The 15,707-nt window shown below is 47.6% G+C and overlaps 1 protein-coding gene across 6 annotated transcripts in view; it reads right to left on the bottom strand.

Annotated features, from left to right (window-relative positions):
- Positions 1-873: 873 nt before the first annotated feature.
- The window catches only part of qkia (QKI, KH domain containing, RNA binding a), a 64,462-nt gene continuing 49,628 nt past the window's right edge, over positions 874-15,707 (bottom strand). Inside the window, exons 5-8 of one of the 6 annotated variants that reach the window (XM_068726266.1) lie at positions 9,438-9,525; positions 7,631-7,930; positions 5,467-5,541; positions 874-4,472 (exon numbers count right to left, since the gene is read on the bottom strand). In XM_068726266.1, the coding sequence (XP_068582367.1) occupies positions 4,456-4,472; positions 5,467-5,541; positions 7,631-7,930; positions 9,438-9,525 (480 nt within the window). In that variant the 3' untranslated portion in view covers positions 874-4,455. Of the gene's footprint in view, positions 4,473-4,845; positions 5,542-7,495; positions 7,931-9,437; positions 9,526-15,707 lie in introns of those variants that run through there. The other 5 variants (XM_068726263.1, XM_068726265.1, XM_068726262.1 and 2 more) reach the window with 5 other exon arrangements.

A 15,707-nucleotide genomic window follows, 5' to 3' on the forward strand; every position in this document is an offset into this window, starting at 1 on the left:
TGTCAGTGTCAATACCTTGAATTAGTGGAGAAGAAGAGAAGCTGAACAGAGGAGAGCCGAGTGAACACACAGCGTTTCAGACAGGAACCAGCAGACAGCAGCTCGCTGAACGCAGCGCTCCGCTGAAGGAAGAGAACGCCGTCACCCGGCACGCCGTCGTCTGAGCATTACGGAGTGTTAGCCTTTATATCAATAAGCTGAATTGGGAGAAGTGTTCACCAAACAGAGAACAGCTGGCGATCACTATAACACCGCTATCAGGCATAACAAGCCTGGGAGGCAATGGAGACAAAAGACAGACCGGGGACAGCTTCAGACCATCACAGCCACGATGTGTCTGCAGTAAATAAATAGAGCATTTAGAACGCAGCTCACAGTGAAACGAATGCTTCTGAGATGACTGACAGTGTTTGCGCACAGATTATGACGAGCCCTGCACTAACACTAGAGAGGACGAGCTGGAGTCTGTAGTTCAGAGCTTTGATCAGCTGACCCAGAGGTGAACCAGTGACCTCATGTGACCTCATATAACCCCCCCCCCCCCCCCCCCCCCCGAGTCGTCCCCGACAGAGACGAGACACAGTGGCAGCGCTGGAGGGTGAAGAGCGTCAGCAGGTTCTCCAGCAGAGGTGAGAGCGTGAGCGGAGTGAGGGACGCTGATCAATTCGTGCAGGTTCCAGTTAGGCTCTGTGTGTGTGTGTGTGTGTGTGTGTGTGTGTGTGTGTGTGTGTGTGTGTGTGTGTGTGTGTGTGTGTGTGTGTGTGTGTGTGTGTGTGTGTGTGTGTGTGTGTTTAATGGTGTTAGTCCGTGAACCAGACCAGGTAATACATTCATGAAACTGGTTAAAAACAAGACAAAATATCAGCAAGTTAGTAAAATTCTTACTAAGAATGTTTTATTAAAATAAATGCCAAGAGGTTAATAAGAAAAGTAACAGCATACACCATGAAAACTAAACGCAAGCATGTAAAAATACTTATGACAAGGAAACTAATAAAGTAGCTAATGAGTTAAACAAGCGGCAAGAAAACAAAACCAAATATAACGAGGGAGCAACACTCCCCACCAGAGACCGGGTCCAGACCGGGTCAAGACCGGGTCCAGACCGGGTCCAGATGTAGGAGGATGAGGGGGGGAGTTGCATGTGGATTTCATAAAAAAAGAAAGAAAAAAAAGCACTCAGAAACATGATTAATATACATATAAAATGAGATTAGAAAAATACATTATAAACCTGTAACAATGGCTGTTAATTACATTATCATACATGTAGGCAGGCCAGAGAGAACACGGCGGTCTACCGTTAACCGCTCACAATGACGCAGCACGGTGTAACATCAGAAGGAATTTTCTTAATACTGTCAAATGCTGAATAGCCATCACTTGCTCCACTTTAATATTGCATTTCAATTTAAAATAATAACACTGAGAAAGAAAAATTAATTGACCTTTCGGCGCAACGGCTTGATGAGAGAGCTATGAATAGAAAACAAACTGCCGAGGAGAACGCTGGGATCAGGAGCTCAGCTCGGTGTCAGGAGAACTCGTCAGGGTCGCTCGTTTCAGTACCTGGAGAGCTTCGGCTCGGTCCACGCGGCCGCTAGAACCGGTCCATTAGAACCGGTCCATTAGAACCGGTCCGCTAGAACCGGTCCGCTAGAACCCTGGCGGTGGTTTCGATGGTGGTCGTTTGCCTTCAGCTCACAGCTATTGAAACGAGCGTGACGCGTCCCTCATCGCGGAGAACGTCGGGTTCCTCTCAGCTCGTGATCAGAACGTGTTCAGGCAGACTACTGCGCTGCTACTGGCAGTTTAATTTTGTTCTAGGAAGTTAGTCACAGTCACCAAAAATCAAGACAACAGTTCATCGACTGTAAATAAGAAGAGGACACGTCCTGCACAGGGCAGAGTAAAGGGCCATCGAGTAAAGGAAAAGAAACTGAACTATTCAGGAAGACAAACCATGGCACATATGTTAGCTGGTCAAAACGACTGCTATTCTCTTTGCATAGAATAACTCGGGGAACGCCGCGGTGAGGCGGGACTACCCGCTCGACTCGGAGCGCCGCTCTCTGCGCCTCTCGGAGGGTGCTGGGTCTTATTGAACACAACTGGAATACTCAGGAAACAGAAGCCGCTGTTGATAAGGCACTTTGATTAGATCTTTAAACGCTCCCATCCTCGTTTTAAGGGTTCCACTGTTTTGGTCTTCGTCTTCCTTTCCATCACGTCCACTAACAGCACGTCTTCTCTGCTCCTCTGCACCTTCAAACTGGTTTTTATTCATTTTTTTTTCAGATTTTGTAACTGCAAGTAAAGTATCAAAAGCTAAAATTGGCAAAAATAGATTTTAAATTTTTTTTATCTTCTCCAGCACCCTGTAAAATTATCTAGTTTTTTGTTCACTTATGTATTTGTATATGCAATGACAGATATCTACATTTGTATATATATGTATATATATTTATATATATACACATATATATGTATATATAAGACGTATGTATAAAGCAATTTGAACAGGCAGGCATGGCTTTCACATCCTATTTTCTTCTTGAGAGAGTTGAACACCAGACTGAGCAGCTACACTACGATCACAGGAGGTGTGACACACTGTGGAGGTGGAGGTGTGACACATTGTGGATGCGCTTTAGAGGGGTCGTCATGTGTTGAAAATAATCAAACGTTTGTTTTCTAAGGCTCAGATTATGCCCACCTGATGACTTGGGCTACAAAATTAAAAAAAAGACATTTAAAAAACAAAATTGGCCAAATGTTGAGATGAAAAACATAAAGTAAAGACACAAAAACTCTTTTGGCAAAGCGGCTGATGAAATGAATCAGAATAGAAACCTCAGACAGAAGCATCTATGTCCAGAGCTCTGCTGTCAGAGCAGGGTGGTGGTGGTGTAGTCTTAACTGTCATGGAGCAGGGTGGTGGTGGTGTAGTCTTAACTGTCATGGAGCAGGGTGGTGGTGGTGGTGTAGTCTTAACTGTCATGGAGCAGGGTGGTGGTGGTGTAGTCTTAACTGTCATGGAGCAGGGTGGTGGTGGTGTAGTCTTAACTGTCATGGAGCAGGGTGGTGGTGGTGTAGTCTTAACTGTCATGGAGCAGGGTGGTGGTGGTGGTGTAGTGTTGATCTGCTCTCTAAGTCGTCTGACTGGCTGCTCCTCAGACTCACACCAGACTCTAGCGTCACAAAGAGCCCTCTGTGAGGCCGATGCATAATGGCAGATATATAATTCATTGTTAAACCCTTTGGCTAAATATGCACACTTAATACCTTAATACTTGTTTTTTTTTTTTGTCTTTTCGATCTCAGCTCAGCTAACTCATTGAGATCGTTTCCTAAATACATCATCAGGCACTGTATGACGGATGTAGTGTGGACGGGGACGTAGCAATGGTCAGCAGCTAATACGTGCTGCCCCAGTGTCCCCGATGCCTCAGCACACCCTACTTTCACTGTAGTAGTAATTAAAAAACACACACGCACACGCACACACACACACACACACACACACACACACACACACACACATCAGCCCAAACGTGACCTTCCCCTCATCCTTCCTGCAGCTTCAAACATCAGATTGCTTTTGTTTTCCAGAGGTAACACCTGCCTCATTCTGGCTAGTCCACTCAAGCAAAGCTAGTTAGTCAAATATGAACAACAGAGAAACCAAAATCAAGTGGAGGAAATGAGTCAAAGTAAAGGGAAGAATAAAACACATAAATCATAAAAAGCTGTTTCTGCATCACGTCAGCCATGCTTTAAAACAGACAGGAAGCTGTTTGAGGGGCACACCCAGAATGTGTCAGCTCATCGTTACATATTCAGAGCTCAACAGATGCACTACACTGAAGAATGACAGGAATTAAACACGTTAATGTGAGCGTTCTCGTTCCTTCCATTTCTTTTTCTCTCCCAACAGGTGTGTGTGTGTGTGTGTGGTGGTGGTGGTGGTGGGGGTGGGGGGGGGGGGGGTGGGGGGGGGCATGTGATTACTCTAAAACCAAAAGGTTTGCGTCAAACAGACGTTGGACTTTGACTCAAGTGAGGTCACCAATTTAGAGCGCCTCAGAGGAGGGGGGGCGGGGGTCTTTATTGCTATAAAACATGTTCAGTGCAGATTTATGAGTAATACCACAAACGCCCGGGATGTGATTCATGAAGAAAAAGAAAGAGAAAGAATGGGAACTGAACTCAACGAACAGAGGGAAAAACGTGGATCTTACACAACGTGTCGGGTTCTGTCGGGTTCTGTCGGTTCTCCATTGGTTCTCTACTTTGTTTTGTTAGGGTAACTGTACGGGCTCTCTCCCTCTCTCCCCCTCTCTCTCTCCCTCTCTCCTGCGTCCGAGAGGCTAAAGGCCGTTACCAGTGAACTGACGGCGGGCGGGCGGGCGGCTCGTCATTGGGCGAAGAGGTCAGAGGTCAGAAGGTCATGTGTTAGTTGCCGGTGGCGGCTAGGTGGTTAGAAACAAAAAACAAAACAAACAGAAACAAAAAGATAGAAAGGGGATTAGTGTCAGCAGGAAGAGACTGGAATGACATCATTTTACAATAAAATGAATGCAATCTCTTATGCCCCCCCCCCCAGCCCGGCTGATCGACACAATGACGTCATTGCTGCTAAGCCCCTCCCCGAATCAGGCAGCATGGCGGTGTCATTTAAGCACACATTGTGCCCCCCCCCTCCCAAAACCAGAAGCAAAGAGACGAACAGAAAGAGAGATGTAGTGGTTTAGTGTCTCCAGGTGCACGTTACTCTGTGATTAGTGGTGAGGAGGCTCACTAGTGTTATGTGACTACCGCTACAATGAATGGATGAATCATGGGTTCACGATTCCTTCTCTTTATTTAGCAGTATATTGTTATAGAGTATAAATATACACCAGAACCATAAATACATTTGATATAAAATGCTGAAATATAAAATGACAGTACCTCACGTACAACTGAAATATCTTGAATGTGTGTTTATTCTATGCGCAGTGGAGATGCTCGTGTCTGTGCGTCTGTCTTCAATAGGAAATAAGAGGTGAAGCGGTGACGACTCGTCTGTCAGAAGCATCGGATGCACTTCATAATGATAGTTCTAGTTATGAGCCGAGCAGATAAGTGACGTAAATGATGGAAGGAGCCCAGAGGAATGTGACGGTGCACCTTTAACACCGCCCGTCTCTGCTCAGCTGCACCGACCAGAGACGCCGCTGTGACACACCTCCTCTACAGGACAGTGTGCAGCGCTACATGTAAACACAATGTGCAGACCACAGGGCACCATTTAGCTGGCGTGTGGATGTGTGGGATAGGAAGGTAGTGTGTGGGGGGGGGGGGGAGGAAAACAAAATGCAATACAGATGATGTACAAACTCCTAACTAAGGCATCGAGGCATAACAGGCATAATAATCATTGAAAGTCATCAATCAATAGTGTAGCTAGGAGACTAAACTGACCTCTGTCAGCGGTCACAATCCTTTGGTAAGGATGGACCCGCGTGTCATGCCGTCTCACTTTAGTAGCCATTGCACCTGGATCGTAACAGGTCCACAAGGTTAGAAACCGTTCACGTTGAGCAGGGGAAAAACAGTAACATTCACATTTTAACCATCATCATCATCATCATCATCATAATGCTCAGATAATACAACAATACACAGAAGAGCAACAGAATACAGGTTATAGTACATGTACACACACACACACACACACACACACACACTCACTCACATACATCACACACAGCTTCTTTTTTATGTGTAGAAAATGCAGTAGAAAAAATAATACGCCTCTTTTGTCGTTTTACTTGGTATTTAAAAAAGCATAAGTTAAGTAATAAGAGCCACGGTGCTCAGAGGAGTCTCTGAACACAGGGTGAAGGCTTCTGGGCCGTCTAAACATAACGGGAGTCTTCCTCTGGGGTCCAGAGGAGGACAGAGAAATTTGTCTCTTTATTTTTGAAAGGTGGGGAAATCCAATATCGCGCTGATGGTAATTGAATAGTGGCAGACACCACCTGCCTCTGCCTCTCGTTCCCCATCTCTCTCCAGCTCAATCTGCTCACTGGCAGCAGAGGCCGTCATCTTCCTCTTACATCACAGCTGATCTCTTCCTGCTGCAGGCATCGCCGCCGCCTCCTGGACGCAACGCAAACAAACGAGCTTGTTTGCGACAAAAAAACGACAAAAATGTGAGGCGCAGGAAGTAAGAACTTAAGTTCTCTCAGAGGAAGAGGGGAGCGAGGAACGAGTTCTACAATTTAACAAGGATTCCGTTGTGGCGTCGCATTAAGACAGTTTTGGCTGACGACTATGGAACCACCTCCACGACTCTGGAGGAGCAGATGGCCGGACATTCCTTTCTGCTCAGAGAAGCCAATAGTGGCTGAATACAGTAGCGCAGGCAGCCGAACCGAGTGCACGAGTGAGTGTGTGTGTGTGTGTGTGTGTGTGTGTGTGTGTGTGTGTGTGTGTGTGAGAGAGAGAGTGTTTCCACACAGGGCCCTGTGTTGCTGAAGGCACCGATCGATAATGTGAGTAAATAAAATGCACTAAGCTGGTGTAACCCTGCAAGTTAAAGAGAGAAAAGCCAGCCAGCCGCCCCGGTCTGTTCTACACACGGCTCCCAGAGGCACACACACACACGGGTTAGCTACAACAGGCTAGTGTCTGCTGAGCAGCGTCAGAGGAGGACGGTAAAGCAGCCGACTCTCCCGTCTTGACGGGGGAGACGGCTTTGCTTTTGTTAACCACGGCCTCAGTAAAACACACGGCGTTCATGTGAGACGCTTCCATCAGTAGATGTCGGGTGTCTCTCGTGTTGAGCTTATGAATAGAATACATAGACCCTCACGTTGAACTGTACTCCTGACACAAGCTAAGGGGAGCGTCAGGTATTGGCATATAGCTGGAGTTCAAGAGGGGTGAAGCTGAGACAACGGAGAGGGGGGGGGGGGAGAAAAAAGGGAAGAATTGAGGAATTTAATGAACATCCCCAGTGGGAGTGAGAGAGGGACTATCTACAGGCATCAAGGCCTGCCTGCAGAGAACAGCACAGAGAAATGATTTCAAAAGCTGCAGAAATCCGAGGGGATCTGCCGCAGACTGAATGTGCCTCCGGGCCGGTGCATGAAAGGGTTAGAGAGCAGGCTGCGTGTACGCCAGCGCCTTTCTGTCGGCATGCCTCGATTCACACCGAGGCGAGCGCTCCTATGTGAACCCTGCAGAAAAGAGAACGTCGAAACCTGAGAGCACAAGTGTTTGGCGAGAACGCAACTAAAAACAGTGAAGTAACTTTAGTCTAGATTAGAACTTTCCAGGAGCCTAGTCCTCACGAGGTCGCTTTTTATTTTGTCCCCCTTTGCCTTTTTAATACAGTGTCCATATGAGCCACATAGCCGGTCATCCCATTACCAAGAGCTTCACCAGCACATCCACTCTGTGAGTTTGTCTGTTTTTGATCCTCAGGTGGACACGACATATTTACCTTTCAACAAGTCCTGACTGTGGCTCATGGCGGCCGCGTCCAGCACCCCAGCTCCGGGGTAAAACAAGCTCTCCTGTCCAAGCTGGCTAAAGTTGGCCATTGTACCTGGACCCATGCTCCCCCAGGCTCTCTTACCTAGAACCCCACTGTGCTCGATGGGATACTCCAGCAGGGAGGTGGGTGCCAGGGCGTAAGGGTAGTCGTACGGGGTGGTGTAGATAAGACCGCCATCCGGTGAGGGAGGCACCAGGGTGGGGGTGCCATTGGGCAGCATGGCGGCCATCTGAGGGGATCGGATGAGGTTCATGATGGGGCCCCCGCCTGGTGTTTGGGGCCGGAGAGCCTGGGGAGGCAACACCTGACCCGTGGGGGCCGCTATGAGACGTTGGCCCTGAGCGGCCGCTGCCGCCGCTGCAAGAGAGAATGCAAGGGTGGCTGCCATAAGCAAGAGAGCAAAGGACAGGAGTAGAAAGAAAGAAGAAGGACAAGAGATAAAAGTGGAGTGTGGTTGATCATAATCACAGATGAACAGTGAAAGGTGAAAGTACAAAAGGAGGAAAAAGAAGAGGTAACGGGAAGTGGCAGGTGGAGAGGGGAAGAGGAAGGGGGGCAAAAGGGAGAATTAGTCCATGCAATGATCATGGTGGTGAACCACTAAAGCCACAATCTGTTGCAAAGGAAAAGTCAACATAGCCAAACAAAACAAAATCAACGCCCCTCACACCAAAACACAGGAAGCACGAAACGCTGCGTCATCCCAAAGCATTCAAAGCTTACAAATCACCACGGCAGCTGAACATTCATCTACCGACGGCACGGGTGAGGTGAACATTCATGCCAACAGAAACGAGCTGTTGACTGTCTGCAGAGGACAAACACTCGATGGACAGGACTCAGGTCATCGAGGACGATGGGAACCTACTACGGTAAGTTGTTAGTAGAAGATGTTGATCCCACAGTCAGCCGTCCATTTAAGGTGGATAACGTACAACACACTCGTGTGTGTGTGTGTGGAGCGGTTCTGCATCGTGTCGTGTGAATATTAAATCAAGTGCTTTGGTGACGAGTCAGAGGTGGACCAGAACATCTGAGCACATATGTGTTAAACACCTATAGTGTCTCTCCATACATCTGAGTCCATGTAGATGGAAGAACACAGCTTGTGATGGTGTGACAGTAGATTACATGTTGAATGATGAGAACATGGTCCAGGTTCTGGAATAGTTGGGCTTTAAATGACTCATTATGTCATAGATGTGATTATGCATTTAGAAATGGACTTTGGTGATTAAAGTGTAGAATTTGTTATTTTCATATTCAGTTGGGAATCCAAAATTGGAAAAAGACAAAATGATGCGTCGTCGTCATTTATGAATCCAACACGGCTTCATTTTGATGGCTGAATGTTATTTTGATATTGAACGTGTGAGCAGGAAGTTAGAGACGTCTTGTTGTAGTTGATCCAGTTGAAGAGACGCTGCTCACCCTGAGGCTTTAATCAAACAGGCTTCTTTGTGTTGGATTTATAAATGAATGAAATAATGATCTTAAACTTTGGATGACTTGAATATGAACAGAGCGACTGATAACGGAGCAAACACTGTAGACATGTGAGCTAGTGACCGACATGCAGAGGTAAGCAGGTGGAATACAGCAATGAGCTGGAAGAGTTCACAAGAGCAAGTGGTTCAGAGTGATGGCGTCTGGATTGCAGGACGGAGGGGGGTGGGGGGGTAGAACAGAATGGAAGGTCTCCTACTCATGGCTGGGTAGGTGGGAGGTAAACATGGATTGTTTGGAGAGCTTGAGAGAAAGAGGTCTGCTAGTGTCACAGATATCATGACAGTTAATGACAGAACATATCAGAGTCACGTATGGTAATGAGGTCACAGATCAGCTGCTCATGGTTGTGCGAGTTGTGCGTCTATGGAGGCTCACTTACGTGTTTTGATGTTGTTGTCTCTGTATGTCCCGTTGAGAATGGCCAGCTCCATCAGCTGCATCTTCTTCAGGTTGTCTTCTCCCTCGGCCTGAGAAAACGACGGGAGCTTTAATGTCCGTTCACAATAACCACCGCACGTTATTACAATTAATTCCACAAGCTGAGGCCCCTTTATGGGGCCGTTGGAACAAGCCACATGGCGACCGTTTCCCCCAATCACATGCCCGGGTGTTGTTAAAACGCTGCGGTGGGGAAGTTAAATCATTCAGACGATGTTCTCCACCAGCACCGGGCTGGACCGGGTTCAGAGGAGCGGAGACGGAGATAAGCTCAAGTGCTGCTGTCGAGGCAGAGTGCCGTGTTGCTAAAATGCTGACAGACACATTAAGTGTGGGAATGCATATTCATAATCCATATCAGAATGATAATTACTGTAATTTTCTTTGCTCCCTTGTGCGCAATCAAATGCGCCATAACCGCCCTGGCTAATGTCAGCGCCGTCAATTAATGTTTGGATAAATAAATACAAAAGCCGCAGCCGCTGTCATTATTGCCAAATTAGAGGACCGAAATTATTCACGGAAAGCAATTAAGATAGCACCCCCCCCCCCACTCATCCATTCCTCCCCTTTGCTTTCTGCACCCCCCCACCCCTCAAAATCCATTTCCCCTGAAGCTGCCGAACACTCAATAACCATGACAACAGGAGCGCCCTGTGATTCCAGGTTGTACATCATAATCTCAGCTGAGGCCTCATGGGAGTTACTCTGCAGACTGAAGGGTGTGGTGATCCAGGCGGAGCCTCGCCGACCTCCGTCTCTCCACAAGTGAACTATTGATCTGGTGCCTTTCGCTGCTAAAAGCTAAAAAGTGGACGCTTCATCATTTCAACTTATACAGTACAAAGACTGGAGCACAAAGCAGGGCGGCTCGAGGACGTACAGCCTGCATCTGCCTGTAAACACACCGCCAGCGCTGGCAGCAATAAAGCAGGAGGGCGGAGCCTGAACGTCCTCCACTCTACCTCTGTACTCCTGGAGCGAGCCAAACAACACGGCGCTCTATTCAGACGACGATAAGGAGAGAAAGAGGTAGAAGAAGAGAATGAGGTAGAAAAAGAGAAAGAGGTAGAAAAAGAGAAAGAGGTAGAAGAAGAGAATGAGGTAAAAAAAGAGAAAGAGGTAGAAGAAGAGAAAGAGGTAGAAGAAGAGAAAGAGGTAGAAGAAGAGAAAGAGGTAGAAGAGAAAGAGGCAGAAGAAGAGAATGAGGTAGAAAAAGAGAAAGAGGTAGAAGAAGAGAAAGAGGCAGAAGAAGAGAAAGAGGTAGAAGAAGAGAAAGAGGTAGAAGAAGAGAAAGAGGCAGAAGAAGAGAAAGAGGTAGAAGAAGAGAAAGAGGTAGAAGAAGAGAAAGAGGTAGAAGAAGAGAAAGAGGTAGAAGAAGAGAAAGAGGCAGAAGAAGAGAATGAGGTAGAAGAAGAGAAAGAGGCAGAAGAAGAGAAAGAGGTAGAAGAAGAGAAAGAGGTAGAAGAAGAGAAAGAGGTAGAAGAAGAGAATGAGGTAGAAGAAGAGAAAGAGGCAGAAGAAGAGAATGAGGTAGAAGAAGAGAAAGAGGCAGAAGAAGAGAATGAGGTAGAAGAAGAGAAAGAGGCAGAAGAAGAGAATGAGGGCTCAGAGTTAAGCCTCCCATGAGACTCCTCTTCAACACGGCCACAGAGAGCGGAAGAGAAAGAGCGAGGTTAAGCAAGAGAACAAGTGACAGAGCCTGGTCTCCCTGACTAAATATAAAGCAGCCGCAGCTCACACATTGAGCTGTGTGTGTGTGTGTGTGTGTGTGTGTGTGTGTGTGTGTGTGTGTGTGTGTGTGCGCGCGCGCGCGCGCAATGTTTAGTGGACCACAGAGCTGCCAATTAATGAAGCAAGGAGATTCTCTCTGCTGCTTGCTCTCCCTTGCTCCCTCCACTGTGCTCTGGCTCTTGTAATGGGGAACTCAGAGAACACAACACTTCCCCTGTGAAGACAGACGGTTATCAATGCAAACATCGGCGATGAAACTGAACCGATTCACATATTTCTCGTATTCAGTGTGTGATGATGTGCATCACAGAGCTGAGAAGATGTTCAGTTCTAATGCAGACTAACATTAAAAGAATATGCTCTACGAATGATCACAATGTGATCGTCGAATCATTCTGTTCAAAATAACACGGTCGTGTGCAACTGAACAGCTGCTTTATATCAAATCAAAGCCCGAGCACCAGTTGTCCAAATGATCCACTTTATAGTTATGAAAACTGTAAACTGTCTTAAACATAAGCTCTTACATAGTCGCCCCGTTCTGTTCCTCATTAGGTGAAGAGAGGGCCACAGTGTCAACGATGAAAACCACACCAGGCTAATTGAACACGGCCCGGGTCGACAGCTAGCCCGGCTAATATTGGCAAGTAAACCCGACTCACCAGAGAGCCAAAATCACAACTAATGAGACGCTGAAATCTCTCTGTATTATATACAGTCCTGAAACAACAGCCGATCACACCTGAAAGACACTGAACACTAGTGAATACAACAACACATCCTGCTCTCCTTATTTACATCACAGATTAAACTCACTTCTTCAACTTCACACCTGGGTACAGAATAAAGAGCAACAAAAAAGTCTCTACTTTGCTTTCATGAATCAAAACAGCTGTTTTTTCCTTCAGTGTGTGTGTGTGTGTGTGTGTGTGTGTGTGTGTGTGTGTGTGTGTGTGTGTGTGTGTGTGGTTCTTTGGAAGCGGGCCAAAGCCGACTTGCTCGACAAAACTGAGAAATGAGGGAAGGAAAGAGAAAAAGAGGAGACAAAATAAGAGCATAACTTCACCAGATGCACATGGCGGAGGAGGCTCCACGATGCTCTCCAAGCTCAACACGCTGGTGGCGACGATAAATCAAACGCTTGTCTTTGCTCTTTTGTTGTCAGCGTATGGAGAGCTGTATAAACACCATCCGCTCTTTGCTCGGTAGCTTTCCATAACACGGAGGCCTGTTGTCGACCAACAATAATTCAAACGGCTCCTTAGATGTTCCTCTCAAATGGAGAACCACAGACCAATGGTGTCATTGTGGCCGCACTTAAAACGCTTTGTGACGAAGAGTAGTCTTTTAAAATTCAGAGAAAAATAACGAGCACTTCCAGAGGTTGTTAGAGGCGGGTTTGGTCTCACTGTATGGACCTCAAGACACGTGCACGCCGAGTGTCAGGCTGTTTGTGTGTGTTGTGATGGTGGCTCTGCGGGGCTGCGAGGGTTAAATGGGCGGCGACGGTGTCGGTAGTGTTCGCACCCCGGTTCTGCACAACAACAAGTAAGATAGCAGGACGGAGGCGGCTGCAGAGAAGCTGTGAGATCAGGTCCAACCAAAAGATAATGCAGCTGGACCGAGCAGCTTCCTCCTGCAGGAGCACAGCTTAGATGAATGCTTGATGAACAGCGCCGGGGAGAGCAGTTAACACTTCAAGGTGTTGCCACAATTAACTGACTTCTCAGTCAGCATGCACCACCCATAATAAAGCATCCACTCAGACGTAGCCGTCACTAGGACCGCGTGTGTGTGTGTGTGTGTGTGTGTGTGTGTGTGTGTGTGTGTGTGTGTGTGTGTGTGTGTGTCTGTAATGATCTGGCTGCTGGAATTCCCGGCAGAGGAATAGCTGCTGAATTATAAAATGACAGGGATGAGGGAAAGGACGTTTTCCTTTATCGTCCCTAACGTGCACACACACACACGTGCATGTGCGTAACAAGCACACACACCGACACGCTCCTGTCCATCAGCGGAAAAGCCACTCAATAAAGCTGCTCTATCCACAAGAATCAGATTCAATCAATGAGTCCTATTTGTGAAATCAGCAGAGCGGTAAAAGCTATCAGGGAGGAGCAAGTCGGAGGGATGAGGGAAGGAGGGAAGGAGGGGGAGAGGAGCAGGGAGGGAGGAGAACGGAGACCGTAGTGCGATGAGCTAAAGTAGGCGAGCCGTGTCCCACCGCCGCTAACCGACAACTCTGCGATGAGGTCACTCGATGCATGTTAAATCACTGTCACGCTGCACTCCCTCCTGAGCACAGCTTCAGAAGTTGATGACAAACACACTGTAGCTAAAGCCGATTGTTACAGACAGCAGAGCTCACGCTCGATGCCGCGTGTGGACGACACGAAGCAACAGATGAGCGGCTGCCTGAGAGCGCTTAGAAGGCCCTCACTCCCCCCAGACTCAGGGCCCTCTCCCATCCATCTCACCCGCAGATAAACACTACAGGCGCCTGGATGCTCGGGTGAATCTGCTCACGTCTCGGCTGCAGCTGAGGGGGAGTTTTCTGCTCATGTCTGGCAGGAGTCACCGTCTATGCAGCTCAGCAGAGATGAAATGATGAGCGGAGACACAGATAGAATGAGAGGTGGAACAAAACAGTACCAGGAGGAGAGAAAGAAGAGCTGCAGACCCAAGTACAAGAGAAAAAATGTGAATAAATGTGTGGAGTTGGTGGAGAGATATGCAAGAAGAAGAAAAGGGAGAGCGGGAGAAAACGAGACAAGAAAAGACAAGACAGCGTAGTGAAAACCAATTTGTCTGCCCCGAGAGGGCTGACACTGGCTGAAGCTCACTTCCCTTCCCTGGCCTCACTGCCAGTCATCACAAACAGGCGTATGCGCACATGTGTACACACACACACACACACACACACACACACACACACACACACACACACACACACACACACACACACACACACACACACACACACACACACACACACACACACACACACACACACACACACACACACACACACCTTAGGCCTGAGCGGGGCCAGGGTCAGGCTCCCTCCAAACTACTCCAATTACCTCAGCAGTAAACACAGCCTGCCCCGGCTGCCTCCTGGGACACAGAGAGGCAGAATGTGTAGAACTGAGAACCAGAGGAGAGGGGGAGGAAAGAATCCTGCAGAGTGGAGGAGGGAGGAGTAGATGACTTCATGTAGAGGGTGGAACTGGTAGCGGCAGCAGCAGCTGGTTTTCCTCCCGTACCCCTCCCTCTCTCGCCTTATTCTTGGTTCCTTCCCAAACTCTAACATCTGGAGGAAAATGATTACTCTCGCCACGCTGCCAAGACGACTTATCAACAATTCCACACTCTCCAGAAGCGTAAGGTTAGAGAGGAGGAAGGAACGAGTATTCGCAGCGAGCTCCAAAACTTCTCCGCACTAAATAAACAAGTGACGAGAAGTTTAATCAACTCACGTCAGCTAAAGCAAACTGGGAAGTTGGATTGGGGAAAGAAAGGAAAACACAAACCAGATTCCTGTTTTCAACGACGAGACTATCAATCAAACAAACACGTATACGAAACAAACATTGTGTTCTTTCTTATGGAAAAGCATGCATCAATCAGTAAACACTCCATATTTACAATCCATGGAAACAAACCCTTGTTGTGTATCAATCAGCTACAGGAGAACAAACTGCACCAACAGAGAAGCGTTCTCCTTTTCTCTTTCATAAAAAGCACTTTTAAAGAACGTCCTGGAGTAAGTGCTGCATGTCCTTTCTCAGATTCACGGCTGCACTTTCAAAGGCAATTTTCTTTCCTCTGCCTTGCTCTTCGGCTTTTTGTGAACATATCTGCCAAGGGAATCAGGCCTCAACTGTATTTTCCTTTTTCCCCAAAGACTAACAACGCAATCTCCTGCAACTCTCCTCTCCGACTGTCTCACACCTCCACAACACCCCGGCAAAGCCGCTTTATTCCTCCTTTCCTCCCGTCCTCGCTGCCAGACAGCTCTGTTAGCGATGTGCGCCATTAGTCATGCTAAACCACCAACACACTCGCTCATTAGCATAGAAGTGAACCTGACTCCAGTCAGATTATTACAAACTCATCACGGCTGCTCCGCCCCATTACTGTCAATCACGCAGCTTACCGAGGTACAGTTGAAAGTCAGGAACCAACTCTTCTGTTCATACTTCATCTCCAGCATCACAACAAAGCTCACGAGGGCCTCGGAGCAGAAGACTTGTGTCATGTGCACGTGTTGGCTGGTGCTCTGGGTGTTACTATGCGTTTAACTGGTGGAGCCTGGTTTACGTCCACAGCTCCTCTTCATCATCCATTACATGCAGAGTAGGTACGGTTGGAGGACGCAGCCTGGGCCCTGACTCCTGGATCTACGGGGCTTATAATAGCCTTCTATTGTGATGAAAGGGTGAAGTGGGCAGCCTCGGTTCTCTGTGCTGGACCC

The sequence above is a fragment of the Cebidichthys violaceus genome, unplaced genomic scaffold (genome assembly GCF_023349555.1).
Source record: "Cebidichthys violaceus isolate CVI_PGR_0920_01 unplaced genomic scaffold, fCebVio1.0.p SCAF_39, whole genome shotgun sequence".
In the NCBI taxonomy this organism is placed as follows: domain Eukaryota; kingdom Metazoa; phylum Chordata; class Actinopteri; order Perciformes; family Stichaeidae; genus Cebidichthys; species Cebidichthys violaceus.